The 14,365-nt window shown below is 39.0% G+C and overlaps 1 protein-coding gene and 1 long non-coding RNA gene across 2 annotated transcripts; one reads left to right on the forward strand and one right to left on the reverse strand.

Moving 5' to 3' along the window:
• Positions 1-694: 694 nt before the first annotated feature.
• Positions 695-7,075, reverse strand: LOC117825482. Its single transcript, XR_004633853.1, has 3 exons — positions 6,701-7,075; positions 4,482-4,592; positions 695-793 (listed from the first exon to the last, which is right to left on the reverse strand). It is a non-coding gene; the product is annotated as an uncharacterized LOC117825482 (long non-coding RNA).
• Positions 6,981-14,365, forward strand: ppp5c (protein phosphatase 5, catalytic subunit). Its single transcript, XM_034701346.1, has 13 exons — positions 6,981-7,110; positions 9,624-9,865; positions 10,481-10,628; positions 10,760-10,881; positions 11,468-11,533; positions 11,629-11,727; positions 11,845-11,950; positions 12,174-12,316; positions 12,423-12,510; positions 12,600-12,640; positions 12,738-12,916; positions 13,017-13,098; positions 13,230-14,365. The coding sequence occupies exons 1-13, from the start codon at positions 7,014-7,016 to the stop codon at positions 13,290-13,292; spliced, it is 1,476 nt and encodes a 491-aa protein (XP_034557237.1). The 5' UTR covers positions 6,981-7,013; the 3' UTR covers positions 13,293-14,365.

The raw sequence follows: 14,365 nt of genomic DNA on the forward strand, positions 1-14,365 counted from the left end.
AAGGAATCTGGGCAGCTTTTACTTCCCAAAGCAGTTTGTTTTTATTTATCCAAATGATCTGTTTAGTCAGTCATTTTCTAAATTTGTTTTAACAAGGCTCTGGTGCCAGTGGATGGGGGGGCTGGGTGGGCGCTGCTGGGTATAAGCCATTATAAAAAACCTCCCGTAGTCTGCTCCATATTTCCTTTGGTAGGAATGTATTCCATTCAGTCTGTGTGTGTGTGTGTGTGTGTGTGTGGGCTTACACTCAGGTATGAAGCTGTGGTTTTAGTGGCTCATGTAACTACCCTTATTGCATTAGTTCTCAAGTCTAAAGTGACTGTTTGAATTTGTGAAAATGAGCCAGATGCCAGTGGATACTCACAGTCCGTGAGTGGATGAATGAATGAAGTTAGTAAGCAAGAACAGGATCGTCAATTGGACACACTTCAGACTTTAAATAAGATCCTTTTAGGTTCTGGTTTTAATTTATAAGAAGTTGAGAGTAGATGGAACTAACAAAATACAACTGAAGCCTTCTTTTTTTTTTAGTACATAGTCATAACCATTCACATAATTCATTTCCACACATTGAGATGTGAAGCTGACATTTCGCGCTGGTGCAGCCAAGGCATGCGCAGATGTGGCCTCAGTGTTAGAACCACGGAACAGACTTAACACTCTCTCTGTTAACCAAAACAGGCATTTAAAACTTACCAATAAAGTGCCGAAAACCCAGGCGCTGAAAGCTCAACGACGCTTCTGTTTTCTCTCGCCGTTTTTCTCCTCTACTCTGGTAATCCAGCTCAGAACACTGCAGGAGAACAGAGCTGTCAATTAATTGTCTGTTTAAAATCAAATCACTTATTAAAACTGAACTTCTCAGAAAAATTAACACAATATGAGCAGGATAAGAACTAACTATGATGACTGAAACCACAATGTGTTTATAGTTGATGTTATTATTATTATATTTCTTTTTTTATTTTGTACCAAGACAAATTCCTTGTGTGTTCCAGCATACCTGGCCAATAAAGCTAATTCTGATGACTGAAGCCATGTTTGAGGAACATTTATTTGACATGTATTTTAATTTAACAACTTGACTAATGTTCTGTTTGTCATTTCTCCATCATCAATCTTTTTGGAGTTTGTAATTTCTCATATTGACATCACTTCCTTTTCATTAAGCAGTCCATTGGTCACTATGTCAATTATGGTTTCAGTGAAAAGCTTCAGATTTTCCAAGATCTTCTGTTTTTTTTGGTTTTTTTTTATTGTGCAAGAAATGTGATTTACAAGAAAAGGGTGACATAGTTATAGCAAACGGAATAACAAGTAAACAAGGCACGAAAATGGAAAACATAAAAAAAACAGACAAAGAAGTAATAATTGAAATAACAATAATAATAAGAAGAAGAAGTAGAAGAAGAAGAAGAAGAACAAGAACAAGAACAAGAACAAGAACAAGAAGAAGAACAAGAACAAGAACGTGAAACAAGAACAAGAACAAGAACATGAAACAAGAACAAGAACAAGAACGTGAAACAATAACAAGAAGAAGAAGAAGAAGAAGAACAAGAACAACAACGTGAAACAAGAAGAAGAAGAAGAAAACAAAGGTAAAAACAAAAACAAAACAACAGCAACAACAAAACAAAACAAAAAACCTAACAAACAAAGAAAAACAATTGATGTTTATAAAAAAAAGAGCAGAAATAACCTATAAAAAGCAAGCAATGAAAGAGGGACAAAAGAAATAAGAAGAAGAAGAAGAAGAAGAAGAGGAAGAAGAAGAAGAAGAAGAAGAAGAAGAAGAAGAAGAAGAAGAAGAAGAAGACGAAGAAGAAGAAGAAGAAGAAGAAGAAGAAGAAGAAGAAGAAGAAGAAGAAGAAGAAGAAATGGAAAGTAAATAAATATATTATATCAACAATGATAATGAAACAAAAACGCCTGAATAATAGATCATGTATTTGAATGCAAAGTCATGTATAGAACTAAATATTTTATCAACCCGTTGAGTTTGAGATGTTTTAAAGATGTATAAATACTCAAAAGGACTTATTGCACTGTAACTGATTTAACTCCAGACACTACAGGTAATTTAATTATCTATCTATCTTTTTTATTCCCTGTATCCATCTGATCTTGTCAACACTACCTTATTTTTAACTTTTCTTTCCACTCTTACTTATTTTATTAATTTTACTGTGTTGATTTTATTTTATTTCATTTTTAAAGCTCCTGTGAGGAACTTTCTGTTTGTGTTGACTTTGGCGCCCCCCTGTGGACTAAGTGATCTTGCTTATTTTGTCCTGTAAATGTGTAAATTATGTTATCTCCTCCTGCTTTCAACTAACAGTCAATTACTTCACTTATTAAAGAATATTTACTGCAGAAAAAGGGGTTTTCGTGACGTGCTGTCCATCACCTCATCTGACACCTACCCTCTCACAGCGATTTCAGGCTTTAAAATAACCAAACAGAAATGATCAATACCTTTTCTAATAATCTTGTTTGCTTTTCTGGGTCATAAAGAGACATCCCTGTTCTTTTCAGTCCATTTCATGACCACTCAAAAATTCCTCACAGGAGCTTTAAGTATTTTATTTATTATCATGACTTTTTTAATTTTATCATTGCTGTTGTTTTCTGTGTCTCTGATATTTTGTGAAGCACTTTGGGCTGCAGGTTAAATGTATGAAAGGTGCTTTATAAATAAAGTTAAGTTGAGTTGAGGTAACAATAGGTTACTCTATATGTTACACAGCCCCACAAGTACTGTAAACAGACGCCAAACAAAACATAAACACAACCACACTTTCTATACCCCCTCCAGTCTTTACCCCTAACCACCCTGGGTACAAGTCCAAGACACACAGGAGAAAACAGAGGGGGGGGGGGGGTTTAATGTGGAAAGGTAGAGCCAGCAGCAGAGTATTCAGCAGGTATGCATCACGTTCTTTTTCCATTTATAGAAAATTTCCAGCTCCTCACTCCCCCTGTAGCGCAAATAACTTCAGTGAACACGAGATGTGTCATTTCAGGATGACTGAGTGACGGGCGCACTGATCAACGGGAGGTTCCACCCGGACGTGGAGGAGAGACTTTGTAATACGGCCGTATAATGTGAGCAATCCCTGCGATCCATTCATGACTCAAAGAGGCTGTTAGCCATAAAAAATGCCGACTTACGAAGGAGCCAAATGTCTAAATCAAGCACGAGCGAGACAGATGGAAATAAGAAATGAGAGGCAGGGTGGAGCTCAAGAGGATGGGTTTATTATCTTTCATTTCACTTAAAGTTTTAACCCTGCATGCTAGAAGAACATATGGTTTAAATAAGTGCGACCCCCCATGGACCCCCTGAAGTCATGCCCTCATTAGTGAATTATTTGGATAGAGAGGAGCAGTGGAGGGGGGGACTGTTGCTATTTCAGCTCTTACAAAATCCTGGCAATGTCTGACATGATAGTTAAACGTGTGGAGTCAAAGGGGGGTTGTTCAAAACACTCACTACCCAGTGGTCTTACATGCTACAGGACAATAAATATGAGGGTCTGGGCCAGGGCTATGTAAAGTATACTCCATTCACTCTAAGGCAACATCATTCTATGGCTCGCAACCCTGGAATGTCACTCACATTCCCCCTGGCCTTCATCCGTCTCTTTCTCTAGTTGCTCGTATATTTCTGTGTCTCCTCTGTTCATGTTTGTTTTAACTTTCTCAGGACCCCTCCAAAGCCCACGCTCACGCATCGTACACCCGAGAGAGCAGCAATTTCCCTCCTCCGCCGTTCTCCCGGCGAGCCAGATTTTCTCTCTTACCTCTCTCCCTCCCACACTGTCTCTCCCACTCACTGTCTGCGTTTGCTCTCATGTGGGGCTGAGGCTGAAACGTCAGCTCGCTCTCACTCAAACTTGTCGTGGGTTCTTTTTTTTTCCCTCCCTCCAGCGCTCCTAGTAAAAACCATCACACAGATCTAGACGTGTTATTGCTCAGAGAAGGAGTCGAGTCATAGGTTATCTTGCTAAGAGAAAGTGAACTCACACTGTGGAGTAAGTGTTCAGCAGGGGTCAGGGTGAGTCACCCGACTGTTTGGCCTCTTACTCTTCACTGCGGGATGCCGCTCGTGAGTCAGGGCAGCAGACTGGACTAGGCTGTATCCTCTCTGTCTCACATGCTGCTCTTCAATGTACTTTTTTTTCAATTGAACTCCTAACCCGAACCACCTAAACCCAAACACACCAAACCACAAACCTCCAAGTCAAATCTGGTTGACTTTTCCTTTCTGCCACACAAGACAGATGTCCCTCTCTTGATTTCACTGATCCACAGAAACGTCACATTTGAGACAGTGTGGAGATCCTGACCAAAAAAACTCTGTGTCAGCTTTGATGTGTTTCTGGTTTAGGTTGCGTGATGTGTTTGCAAACCAGTTATTTGAGGCTGGGGTGCGTCAGATAACATGTGTGGGTGAGTAAAGTTGTGGACATGTGCACCTGTGCCATATTTGTCCCCTTACTGCTATAGCTGTGGTTGCTGGATGCTGACATTGCCGCGTTCAGACGGCAGGAAACTTCCATCGAAACATCCCTGAAGCCTTGAGGCATCTGGAAGAGAGCAAAAGAGAATTCTGACTGATGCAGTACTTTTGTGAAACATGACCCTACAATTTAATTAATTTGGATGTTATTCCAGTTTAGTCAGAGAGGTAAGGACTTAATGACGGGCTATTGCTTGATAGTAATAATAATAAAGTCATTATTCCAGACAGGCTAGGGAAAATCATCTCCCTTGTGAATCATCAATTCAATCTCCAACTAATGGTTTGGTTGTAATACATTACTCACTCACTGAACATTTTCTGGTTAACCTCACTTTAACATATCAGCAGTCTTACTTAGCTTTGGTGTGCTTTAGTGAAGGTCTATACTGACCTCTGCTGGTTGATAAACTTATTGAACCAAAATGTAAATAATTTCTCCTCCTAGATATTTTGTATTTTTGGTTTTAAATACCATTGGATCTCAGTGGGCCCCATCACCACAGCCAACTCTACAGAATATAACATTTCTGCTATAATACTGGTGAATTTGCATTAAACAAAAATACATGCTTTAAAACTATCCCGGTTAACTGACTCAAATCTAAGCTACATATCAATCTTTTTTTAAATTTTTTTTTAATTTCTTGAAATGAAACTGCACAATATTGACCATCAGACTGTTCACCTCTTTAAACAAGATTATTTGAAGCCAAGTGACTTGTTGAATAACAACAAGGGGGCATTATTTGATATAATCTAAAATATAATGCTTAATTTAATTAGCTCATTTAATTATTTATTTATCTATTTATTTTTTGTATTCATCTGATCTTGTTCACGCTACATTACTTTTAACTTTTCTTTCCACTTTTACTTATTTTATTAATATTACTGTGTTGATTTTATTCTATTTTTGAGTATTTTATTTTTAATCATGCCTTTTATAATTTTACCATTGGTGTTGTTTTCTGTCTCTCTGTTATTCTGTGAAGCACTTTGGGCTGCATGTGTTTATGTATGAAAGGTGCAATATAATAATAATAAGTATTTATACATACATACACACATTTACATATAAACTTACATTAATATAGAAATAAATATTAATAAATAAATCAAATACAAATGAAAATAAATACCAAATAAATAAATAGATATGAAAGGATGATAAAAAATATACTTATATTTGTTTACATACATGTACACACATACTGCATACAGAGACACATGTACACACACACACACACACACACACACACACACACACACACACACACACACATATAAACTTACATAAATATATATATAAATAAGTCTAATACAAATGATAAAAAATACATACAAAATAAATAAATAGATATGAAAGGAAGAGAAAAAATATACATATATTTGTTTACATATATGAACACACATACTGCATACACAAACATGTCATGTACACACACATACACATACACACACATATAAACTTACAATAATATATATAAGAATAAATCGAATACAAATGATAATAAAAATACATACCAAATAAATGAATAGATATGAAAGGAAGAGAAAAAATATACATATATTTGTAAACATGCACACACATACTGCATACAAACACATGTACACACACACACACACACACACACACACACACACACACATAAACTTACATTGATATATATATAAATAAATCTAATACACATGATAAAAATACATACCAAATAAATAAATAGATATGAAAGGGAGAGAAAAAATATACATATATTTCAGAATCAGAATCAGAATCAGCTTTATTGGCCAGGTATGCTTGAACACACAAAGAATTTGTCTTGGTAAACTGTGCTCTCTATGTACAAGGCATAAGAATAAGACATACAAATAAAATAATAATAATAATAATAATAATAACAATAACAATAACATCAGCTACAAATACAAAAAGAACAACAAATAGGCATGTACAGGCTAAAATAATATGATAAATACATTTGTATACATACATGTACACACATACTGCATACACAAACATGTCATGTACACACACACAAACACACACACACACATATCTAAGGGTATAGATTTTGTTGATGTACTACTATTGAAGGTATAACTAAAAGTGCATTATCAAAAATACTAACATAAAAATGTGTTTTAAATGAGATTTAAAAGAGGATAAAGACTTACCTGAATTAGTGCATTGTAGTTTTGCCTCTGAGTCACATTTTCCCATCTTCTCCTCCTGTCTGTGGCAGCCTTGTTTTTTAAACAATATTTTTCTTGTTTATCTCCAAAAAACATTATCTTAGTCCTATCTTCAGTTCCAATCTTCATATCACTGAAATGTGGAGGTAAACAGTGAGGTAAACAGTGTGACTTCTCTAGTAGTTTAGTGTATTTAATGTAATTGTACGGTATTTACCTCTTGGATTAACCTGCAGACATAATTCTGAACTAAACTGGAATACTTGACTTTGCGACCTTTACGACAGTCCAGTCAATGGCGTGCGTTCCGCTTTACGGCAGTGAGAAGAAGATGGCGGAGGGAGGTAATGATGCAGAGCTGCTGAAGGAGAAGGCGAATAAGTACTTTAAAGGTAATTTCACACACCTGTCAGGTCGGTCGCTGTTATCAGCTGATAAGAACAGACAGATATGTGTTCACTGATTAAAGTAGAGACACAAACGGTCATGACATGCTGTGATGGGAGCCGGTGGCTAACGGCGGGCTAAGCTAATTGAGCTGTGAGAGCATGCTAACCTGAAGCTAGCTGTAAACCTCATTCATTGGATTAGCAGCTAGCTAGTTAGCAGCTAATGTATGAGCAGGAGATGTAACACATGCCGTCACGCTGGTTAAGTTAAACACACTAATAATCAGACTTCCTCTTCTGTTTGACTGAATCACTGCTTTCTGTTTGGGCTCATGTCGGTAACTTTGATGCATCGTGCCATCACATTATGATGGAGGAGTTTTTAATTGAAGGTTTGGATTGAATTCACACAATCTGCAGTTAGCCGGCGGGCGCATGGGAGCAGCAGGGCTGAGCCTCCACACCAAACATGTCGCAGATTATCCTCAAGTCTTTATTCTAGAGTCTGAATGATCAAACTTTCCATCAGGAGTTCATTTTAAAATGAGATCATCCATGATGTTACTTAATACTACTCATGCTGTGACTCTGGGGTGGATTTATATGGCAGATGGAGATGATGAGAGACTAAAGTGAAGATAAGATATTACTTATTACAATAATTGAGTTGTTGCAGCAACCCAGACATAAGTACAATCAAGAAAAAATTCCAATTAGTTAAAATAAAAGAAGGTAAATAAAGATAAAATACAATTTAGATACATACAAATGGATTAAATAGTTGTAATTACAGGCATTATTAAAAATGTTTCAGTAGTGACAGGATGACATGGTGTGATTATTCAAGATCCAAAGGTTTTTATTGTCAATTTTCACTGTATATACGAGACATACAGGAAAAACGAGATGCTTTCTCTCTCCAAGCTTTTAAATATCTAAAATTTAAATATAGAATATAATAAAATACAGTTTTATAAAAACAGTGACAGTTTAAAAATGGACAATGAAAATAGATAACAGATAATTATGCTTGGTAATGACAGGTTAAGCAATATAATAAATAAATATGGGTATGTAATATGACTGTAAGTTGTAGTAAACAATATTAATGTAATAAAATATCATATAATATAGCAAAGATAATTATGTAATATGAGGTAATATGCATTCTAATGTCATCAGCAGTAAGAGAGACGGTACAAGATGAGATGATGGAGTGTGACAGACAATGAAGGGATGGTATGAATCTCAGTTTGATGTCAACTCTAACATTATATTTATATTCCAGCTATTTGTTATTTTTGGCACAACTATGTACAAAATGTTGTTTCACTTTATGTCCTGTTGGTAACTGGGATTTTCAAATATTGGATTAATTGTTAATCATACATAATGGAATATGTAATGTGACTTTTATCTGATCTTTAAAATCTATTTTTATTTATTTCTTACTACTACTTCCTTGTAATGTAGCACAGCCACCTGACAGTGTTTGCAGGGCGTCTGAAAGCTGTTCACTTTTTGCCATTAAATAATAAAAGACTTACATAATAACACAATAATATTCCAGGTGACATAAGAAAGTGCCAGTTGGCGGGAAAACGGGTGCGGCTGTGTGACATTCAGACTGCAGAGCGCCAAAGATAAAATGAGGTTGGGTGCAAACTCTGCAGGTTAAAGTAGAACATATAGAACATATCCATGTGTGTATAATAACTAGCTAGTAGCTGCAGCAACTTTGCACAGTCATCGAATGGGTCTCCTTATGAGTGCAGGTAGACTCTTGGTCATTACCCTGACTGAGACTCTGATGAGTCAGAGCAGTAGTGAGGGAAAGGAAGGGCAGACTGCTCTGATCAGACATGACATAATAACCACTTACAGGTAAAGTGGATAATACTGATTATCTTTTTACACTGGCACCGGTCTGTTGTAAGAAAATGCTGAAAAGTGAATGCTGGTCCTCCATCCTGTTATGTATGGAGCATCAGAACTGGACCACAGAGCAGTGGAACAAAGTGTCCAGGAAGAGATCAAGATGTTGACCTGGTCCCTAAGTTCCCTAGATCTCATCCAGTGGAGAGTCCAAGTCCAAACCCTGGAGGCCCCACCTCACAACTTACAGTTCATGATACATTTTCTGACATCTTGGTGCCAGATACCGCAGCACACCTTCAGAGCGAGGTCTAGAGGAGTCCATGTTGGGAATGAGTCATGATTTTACAATATTCGAGCAGTCATTAATTTATAAATAGTATTAGTCACACAGCAGTCTTCGTGGTTGTGCAGGATGCAGCGACTACCTCCGTTAAGAACACTAATACATTTAAAGGATGGTCTCATAACTCATACTGGATTCAAGTCACAGAGCCCTGCTGTGGATCTACTGATGAATAACATGACAAGACCAAGTTATTGTTCTTTAAATCATAAACCTTCTGCCTGCAGTCTTTCTGTCCTTTTCATCCAACCTTAAACTGTGTGTTTCTCTGTAATGATGCATCATTATCTTTCAGAAAAGGACTACGAAAATGCAATCAAGTACTACTCAGAGGCCTTGGAGGTCAACCCATCCAATGCCATCTACTACAGCAACCGCAGCCTGGCATACCTGCGCACAGAGTGCTATGGGTATGCCCTGGCTGATGCCACGAAGGCCCTGGATATAGACAAGAACTACATAAAGGGATACTACCGCCGCGCCACCTCCAACATGGCGCTGGGCAAGTTCAAGGCTGCGCTGAAAGACTACGAGACGGTAGGAGACGTAGCATCTATCTTCATAAGTTCCTGCACATCTTTAGTGCTTTAGAAATAATTGAAATGAGTTTGAAAATAAAATTTCTCCAAGGTAAAAGCTCCTCCATTCTGTCTGTTGATCTGACACCATTAGTTTGTCTCTTTGTGTCGCATTAACAGCCTAACATTGAGATCATCCTTTAATCCAGCCAATCAGATCCAAAGTGAAGGCTCTCATACCACAGCTGATTTGGTTTATATCGTTCTTGGTCACTTCTCATTATAAGCGACATCAATATACCGAGGCTGTGACAACAAAGACCTCTAAAGCTCTGCTATAGTGAGAGTCATTTATTACACAAAGTGAATTAAGCACTATGACAACACACAAGAAGAGCTGGATCCATGTGTATTTTTAGACTGAGCAAATGTAAACGAATGTTGTCAACAGCAAGCTAAATTAATTTATATTCCATGTAGTTCTACCTGTCTGCAAAACTCTTTTTACATCTTCTTAAAATTAACATCCTGCTCTTTGCAGCTACTATTTCCCTATGCCCCATGTCTCCCTGAATGCTGGTTGATGGTTAACCTTTGTGCTCATATCACACTCATTTCCCTGTTCCGACGACAGGTAGTGAGGGTTCGACCAAATGACAAGGATGCGAGGATGAAGTATCAAGAATGTAACAAGATTGTGAAACAGAAGGCTTTTGAGCGAGCTATTGCCAGCGATGAGCTGAAGAAGTCTGTGGTCGACTCTCTGGACATTGAAAGCATGAGTAAGTTCATTGTGTCATAACTGGAAAAATACACTTCAAAGGTGTCTGTAACTAAAGTGCTGTGAATCAAAGTTCTTCTTTACAGCCCTTTATTATTCTTCATCTGAATCTAAACTACGTTTGTTTTGCAGCGATCGAGGATGACTACGTTGGACCCAAACTTGAAGATGGCAAGGTCACAATGACGTTCATGAAGGAGATGATGGAGTGGTTCAGTGACCAGAAGAAACTACACAGAAAGTGTGCTTATCAGGTAAACCTTTTGATAAAGACCAGAGACTGTATAAATAATGGATGTAGTGTCCGTGACGTCACCCATCTGTTTCTGAAGCGCTGTTTTGAGGCCAATCGGCGGCGGCGGCCATATTGGAAATGTTGAACTCACCATAACTGCTGTCAAGCGATTGAGACGTAAAGAGGCGGGCTTAGAGCCTCCTCGCCAACAGCTACAGTGTTCCTGCCTGTCAATCAAGTCAGCTGTGCCTCTCATAATGGAAAACTCATAATCTAAATATCTTCCAAATTGAAGTATTAGAAAAAAAATTCACCCCCCTACAGTGTGGGCCAATCGAGAAATGAGCTATCCAGACTACACTTGTTTTTTGTAGCAGGCTGTAAACATGTTTATCTCTGCTGTCAAGATCAGCTTCTTTGAATTGGTGTGTATGTGGTTTCCAGTCCTTTCGGAGCCAGCCTCAAGTGGATCCTCAATGAACTGCAGTTTTTAACACTTCCACATTGGCCTCACATTTCTATACCGGATGTTGCCGCTTGATAAACATGCACTGAAGAACACTCTTCACCTAAATGTTGTTTCTAACTTTCTTATACTCTTCCAGATTTTGGTGCAGGCTAAAGATCTTCTATCAAAACTACCCAGTCTTGTGGAAATCAAGTTAAAAGAGGTGAGAGCTTTGCAGAGAATCCACAGTGTTGCATCTCAAGGTTCCCGTTATATTCTGTACAACCAACTCTGGTGTTCTGCTTCTCTTTGCAACAGACAGAAAAAATAACTATTTGTGGTGACACTCACGGGCAATTCTACGATCTCCTCAACATCTTCAAGTTGAACGGCCTACCCTCCGAAAGCAACCCTTATGTATCCTTTCTTTCTGCAGTCATCAGATTTGTGTTCAGTGTGATCATCCTCTCTGCTTTTACCATTTTGTGTCCAAAAACAACGCGTGTGTCGTATTGCTTAACCCACTGAATTCAGCTGTTCAATGGTGACTTTGTGGACCGCGGCTCTTTCTCTCTTGAGGTCATCCTCACCCTCTTTGGCTTCAAGCTGCTCTACCCCAACAACTTCTACTTGCTTAGGGGTGAGAGCACTTACAGTCAGCTTATGTCTGTTGATGGATGTGCAGCATGTCATATTAATGCGTCACATTTAATACACGTGTTGTGTTAAAGTTCAGAGAACACTGAATTTCATTGATGTGCCTCTTCATGTCCACATTTCATTCAGTCCTTCCAGCTTTATTGTAAGTATTAGAGTACAAAGTTATCTCGACAGGATTATTTGACCAAGATTTGTGTGTACAGGCAACCATGAGACGGACAACATGAACCAGATGTACGGATTTGAAGGGGAAGTCAAAGCCAAGTACACAGCCCAGATGTTCCAGCTGTTCAGCGAGGTCTTCCAGTGGCTGCCTCTTGCACAATGTATCAACAGCAAAGTACTGGTAAGAAGTCACAGGATCCTTCACATGATTATTTCCATCAGGTCAAGTCTCCAAGAAGCATATTAAGTGCTGTGCATGTCATTGCTAATAAGACTCTGCTCCACAGGTAATGCACGGTGGACTGTTCAGTGAAGATGGTGTCACATTGGATGATCTTAGGAAGATTGAGAGGAACAGACAGCCTCCAGACTCAGGTAAGGTTGGACTTCAAACACACCATGAGTTAGAAAGGATCTCAAAAAGAGACAGGTGAATTTAAATTCCCTCCTCTGCTTTTCCACAGGTCCCATGTGTGACCTCCTCTGGTCAGATCCACAGCCTCAGGTCAGTGCTTGCCCACTCATTAAGGTCTTCAACATGAAATCCACTTCTTCTTTGAACCTAGAGTTAAGATGCCTTCCTCTCTCTCTCTGTCACACAGAGCGGTCGGTCGGTCAGCAAGCGGGGAGTGAGTTGTCAGTTCGGGCCAGACGTGACGGAGCGCTTCCTGGAACAGAACAAGCTGGACTTCATCGTGCGGAGTCATGAGGTCAAAGCTGAGGGCTACGAGGTCACTCACTCAGGGAAGTGCATCACCGTGTTCTCAGCACCCAACTACTGGTACGTCATCACGCCGGCCGTCATCAGGGGGTTGACTCAGCTGTTTTTGAAGATAGTCGCTTTATCTGTTGTTTGCTTTCCTCCTCCTTCTCCCCTCCAGTGATCAGATGGGAAACAAAGGAGCTTATATCCACCTCAGGGGATCAGACCTCAAGCCAGAATTTCACCAGTTCACTGCTGTGGTCAGTATACTACTACTATTGTTTTAACATATACTCTCATAAATGGCAGCTAACTGCAGGCGTTAAAAATGACCAGCCCGACTGAAAACCAGTTTTTTAATCTTGACTTTATTTTACTTTCCTTTTCACAGCCTCATCCGAATGTCAAGCCCATGGCGTATGCCAACACGCTAATGCAGTTGGGGATGATGTAGAGGCCACACTTATCTGTCTGTGACACTGACGACCTCCCATCTGACCAGAACCATCCCAGCCACCTCACTCCCTCCAGTGCTCAGACATGCTGTTGTTCATGCTTGGCCTAAGGGATCCCTCTCCCTGACAAACTTCCACCAGTTGTATGAAGAAAAAAACACGTGGTGCAGTTCAGATGGGAAGAGATCACTTACACCTGCCCAGTGCAGCACTGGGTGCATTCTTTCATTATATCAGCTCAAACTGGAAAAATCCCCATTACTGTTGTCTATCTGCCCACTTTTATGTTCCATCACTCGGTAAAGAAACCAACTCTGACGTCTCCTTGGAGCTGCTTGGTTCTAATTTATGTGACGTTCTCAGCAGGTAGGATCACATAGGTGGTATGTACCAAAGATCTGTATGAAAATGATTGTTCAGTTGTCACAGGGAGCACCTTGTGACTCTGAAACCTAGCATTGTACTGTTGAGAATTGTAAACATGGTGAAGAGCAGTCTATCAGTGTTTCTAAACCTTTCTACAGTATGTTTGTTTTCCACGTCACAGGAATACAGAGTAGGATTTACATGTATGACCCCCAGCCCCCTTCAAAAATAGATTGTCTCTGGGTACACTTAAAACGGTGCTGTTTGCCATTAGTAGTGTATTTAGTCAGTTCAGTCCTGAAGCTGGTAACATTTCTTTTGCACTGCACTGCTTCCTATCCAGGAAGATATTGCTGCTCTCCATGTCTCATCCTTGACCGTCATAGTGCCACTCACCCGGCAGCTCCTGCACAGTCTACTCTCCAAACTTGCTTTGGTGTAAGGCAACCACTGATGGCACTGTAGTCTCTAATATTGTTCAATACCTGGTGATTATTACCCCCCAATGTGTGGAGTTCTTCAGTACACAAAACGTCCAAATGCAACCCTGTCTTGAAACGCACAGCTGCATTGTCCAATGGCCCTCAACTTTTTAGATAAAGAAATACACTTATGTGTATGTATATATACTGTATCATTTAAAGATTCCGTGTTATGTTTGGAAAAAAATATTGAATAAAAAAATTAAGTCCAGTGATTTTAGGAA

The sequence above is a fragment of the Notolabrus celidotus genome, chromosome 14 (assembly GCF_009762535.1).
Source record: "Notolabrus celidotus isolate fNotCel1 chromosome 14, fNotCel1.pri, whole genome shotgun sequence".
NCBI lineage: Eukaryota > Metazoa > Chordata > Actinopteri > Labriformes > Labridae > Notolabrus > Notolabrus celidotus.

Coding starts and splice junctions, on each gene's coding strand:
- ppp5c (XM_034701346.1), top strand. CDS start 7,014: ATGGCGTGCGTTCCGCTTTACGGCAGTGAGAAGAAGATGGCGGAGGGA. Junction 11,534..11,628: donor TGGAAATCAAGTTAAAAGAG/GTGAGAGCTTTG, acceptor TCTTTGCAACAG/ACAGAAAAAATAACTATTTG. Junction 12,511..12,599: donor CAGACAGCCTCCAGACTCAG/GTAAGGTTGGAC, acceptor GCTTTTCCACAG/GTCCCATGTGTGACCTCCTC.